Raw genomic sequence first — 1,856 nt, 5'->3', positions numbered from 1 at the left:
CGGAGACTGCAGGAGCTGGAAAGGCTGGCTCAGTTTTTGTCCGATCTTTCCTTAACTATAAGGACGCCCGGGCACGACCACCGTAACCTTCCACGTCACAGCGACGGCAGGCAGCCCCTTTCATCCGAGTTGGCTCCTTTCGGAGAAGCGGGTGGCAGGGATGAAAGAGGGAATATTGAGGATTATGCTGGGCTGTGGCACTCCTCCAGCTCTCGAAAGCCCAGCTGGGAAAACACTGAATCGTGTGGCCAGATCCATAGGGATCCTCTGCGGGGGCTTCATCTACCGACCGGTCTCAGGGACACATTGGAGGGGACGTACCTGAAGGAACCGCGGGTCAAGGGGCATCCAAAGAAGAGCCAGCAGAGCGAGTCCCTTGCCCAGTGTGTTAAGGTAGGCTGAGACCAGAAACAAAGTTTATTATGGGAAGATCTCGTATAAAATGTGCCTGTATTTATGGCACAATTAATTAAGGCTTCCCCTTCTGCATGATGTTGGGTGCCTGGCAGCTGGTAGTAATTTATGCAGGGAGGCTCACCGGAGCAGATAATTTCTTCCGATGGAGCAAGAGCCCATCTCGCTTTTCCCGGGGCTTGGCATCGTGGGGCTGGGCTCGGTGGAAATGCGGCTTCCCCCAGCCCGCCCGTCCTGCAGCGCCGCTGCACCGGGACCATGCGAGAGCCGCGGTCGGGGCTGGACCAGCGTGAAATCCGGCGTTCGCTGCCTGCCCCGTCACTCCGGCTATTTGATGCGGTGTGGCCGGCCTTGCCCTTCAGCCCAGGCTCACTCATCTTCCCCAGACTGGGTCCTACTTAAGGATATAATAAGGCCAGGCAGAACTGGCGGGGTTTCTCTGAAGAGTTTCCTGATTATTTTGTGAATTTTTATTTTTTGGGTGAGTGGTGCTTCATGGCCATCCTGCCACCAGTGCTGTGCTCCCCGCCTTCCCCTCCATCTTCCTCCCCACCCCAGCCCCAGGCTGGATTTGGAAGCGATGCTGGGCTGTTTGCAAGAGAGTTAATTATTATCGTGCACATAGTTGCAAACACCAGTGCAACTCATTCCCCCTCTTGTATGGGAATAACTCTGCCGATTTAAAAGGGTCAGCATTAGGGTGTATCTGTCGCCCCAAAATCGCGGCGCCAGGGAGAAGCAGCTCAGCTTTATAGCAAAATCCCGACTCCCGAGGAGCAGAAGCAGGGCTGGAGTCTGGTTTCGGTGAGAGCAGAGGCCCCTGGGTTTCATGCAGCAGCTTACAAAAATAATCCCTTACCGAGATGCTTTAAAAATAAATGAAAGCACTTAATTGAACGAGACAAACCTTTGGGGAAAAGCAACTGCAGATTAACTGCGCCGCTCCGGTGAGGAGGAGGGTGTCTCTTCGGCTGGGAGGTGGTGGAGGCAAATCCCTTCCTTCAGCCTGGGTGCCACTGGCTTCCAACCCCTCTCCGTAGCAGCCATTTCATGGTGACCCTCAGTTTTTGCCACACAGTGGTTTTGGGATATGTTTAGGGGTTTAATTCGCTTTTTGCCTTTTTTTTTTTTTTCTTTTTTTTCTGTCGACCCTTGGTTTCCCAAGCTGAGGGATGTTTGTGTGCTGAGGGGAGGCGGACGCCGCCGGCCCCGCGGCGGGAGAGCAGGAGCCTCTCCGTAGCAGCCATTTCATGGTGACCCTCAGTTTTTGCCACACAGTGGTTTTGGGATATGTTTAGGGGTTTAATTCGCTTTTTGCCTTTTTTTTTTTTTTCTTTTTTTTCTGTCGACCCTTGGTTTCCCAAGCTGAGGGATGTTTGTGTGCTGAGGGGAGGCGGACGCCGCCGGCCCCGCGGCGGGAGAGCAGGAGGGGGCAGGTGCTT

At 54.2% G+C, this 1,856-nt stretch overlaps 1 protein-coding gene across 1 annotated transcript in view; it reads left to right on the top strand.

The window, feature by feature from the left end:
• Window positions 1-1,856, top strand: part of CEP68 (centrosomal protein 68kDa) — a 6,892-nt gene that overhangs the window by 2,048 nt on the left and 2,988 nt on the right. The window contains 1 exon segment of the mRNA XM_009573945.1: window positions 6-393. Coding sequence (XP_009572240.1) covers window positions 6-393 — 388 coding nt within the window.

Source organism: Fulmarus glacialis, unplaced genomic scaffold (assembly GCF_000690835.1).
Source record: "Fulmarus glacialis isolate BGI_N327 unplaced genomic scaffold, ASM69083v1 scaffold28273, whole genome shotgun sequence".
Classification (NCBI taxonomy): domain Eukaryota; kingdom Metazoa; phylum Chordata; class Aves; order Procellariiformes; family Procellariidae; genus Fulmarus; species Fulmarus glacialis.
This window is presented reverse-complemented; position numbering and strand designations above follow the sequence as displayed.